Source organism: Macrobrachium nipponense, chromosome 30, assembly GCF_015104395.2.
Source record: "Macrobrachium nipponense isolate FS-2020 chromosome 30, ASM1510439v2, whole genome shotgun sequence".
Lineage (NCBI taxonomy): Eukaryota > Metazoa > Arthropoda > Malacostraca > Decapoda > Palaemonidae > Macrobrachium > Macrobrachium nipponense.
In genome coordinates, this window is record NC_087218.1 from 28,427,935 (window position 1) to 28,429,471 (window position 1,537).

General features: G+C 49.8%; 1 protein-coding gene across 1 annotated transcript; it reads right to left on the reverse strand.

The window, feature by feature from the left end:
* Window positions 1-723: 723 nt before the first annotated feature.
* On the reverse strand, window positions 724-1,323 carry LOC135202097 (putative uncharacterized protein ENSP00000383309). The gene has a single exon (XM_064231348.1). The coding sequence runs from the start codon at window positions 1,321-1,323 to the stop codon at window positions 724-726; it is 600 nt and encodes a 199-aa protein (XP_064087418.1).
* Between the last annotated feature and the right edge of the window lie 214 nt (window positions 1,324-1,537).

The following is a 1,537-nucleotide window of genomic DNA, read 5'->3' on the forward strand; positions in this document are numbered from 1 at the left end:
CGGATACAGCTGCTAGTAATAATAATAATAATAATAATGGGAAAGTAAGTCCACAGTATGACTGTTTGATTATGTTATATAAAATATGTAAAGCAGAAAGCTTTCAGTGACCTGAACGGTCCTCCTTGTCAATCTGCCTAGAATTGCAAAAAGTGGTTACAGGAAAACTTTTGTTTTTGAATTGTTTACAAATAGGTTGTTGTTTGAAGATGGGTAGTTGGCGCTTCATGTTACCCCTTAATTCTCTGACAGCAAACCAGGTAATCGCCTAGATCTTCTGAGCGGCGGTTTCGGCTTTTGAATCCCTTGTGGTCGGTTGTCCATTGCAGCTTGGGTGCCTGCAACAAGGGGCACTGGGTATCCCATCAAAAGGTCAAACTGTCCCGGGTTGGAGGTAGCAACTGCCATAATGCATGTTCGAGCCACATGGGGTAAGTGGACGTTCAAGCACGCCATAGGGAGAGTAAGGGATGATCTGTCCACCCCTCCTGTCTACAGTCTGTTGGAAGTTGACTTCGACCACGTTGGGGAGTCATTTGACTTCGACCACGTTGGGGAGTCATTTGACTTCGACCACGTGGGGGAGTCATTTGACTTCGACCACGTTGGGGAGTCATTTGACTTCGACCACGTTGGGGAGTCATTTGACTTCGACCACGTTGGGGAGTCATTTACTTCGACCACGTTGGGGATCATTGACTTCGACCACGACTTGTGGGGGAGTCATTTGACCTTCTTGACCACGTTTGGGGAGTCATTTGACTTCGACCACGTGGGGGAGTCATTTGACTTCGACCACGTGGGGGAGTCATTTGACTTCGACCACGTGGGGGAGTCATTTGACTTCGACCACGTTGGGGAGTCATTTGACTTCGACCACGTGGGGGAGTCATTTGACTTCGACCACGTGGGGGAGTCAGTCATGAGTTTCTTCGACCACGTTGGGGGAGTCATTTGACTTCGACCACGTGGGGGAGTCATTTGACTTCGACCACGTTGGGGAGTCATTTGACTTCGACCACGTGAGGGAGTCATTTGACTTCGACCACGTTGGGGAGTCATTTGACTTCGACCACGTTGGGGAGTCATTTGACTTCGACCACGTGGGGGAGTCATTTGACTTCGACCACGTGGGGGAGTCATTTGACTTCGACCACGTGGGGGAGTCATTTGACTTCGACCACGTGAGGGAGATTTGACTTCGACGTGGGGAGTATTTGACTTCGACCACGTTGGGGAGTCATTTGAGTTTGACCACGTGAGGGAGTCATTTGACTTCGACCACGTGAGGGAGTCATTTGATTCGACCACTTGGGGAGTCATTTGACTTCGCCACGTTGGGGAGTCATTTGACTTGACGTGAGGGAGTCATTGACTTCGACACCGTGAGGGAGTCATTTGACTTTGACCACGTTGGGGAGTCAACTGGCTCTGATTATGGGTATCTGAGGGTTGTGGTGGAAAGCTTCTTGATGGTCCACTACCAGTACGGGGTTTTCATCTGGGGAAACACTGAGGGGCCCGCATGTCGTAAGTC

Coding starts and splice junctions, on each gene's coding strand:
- LOC135202097 (XM_064231348.1), bottom strand. CDS start 1,323: ATGACTCCCCAAGTGGTCGAATCAAATGACTCCCTCACGTGGTCGAAG.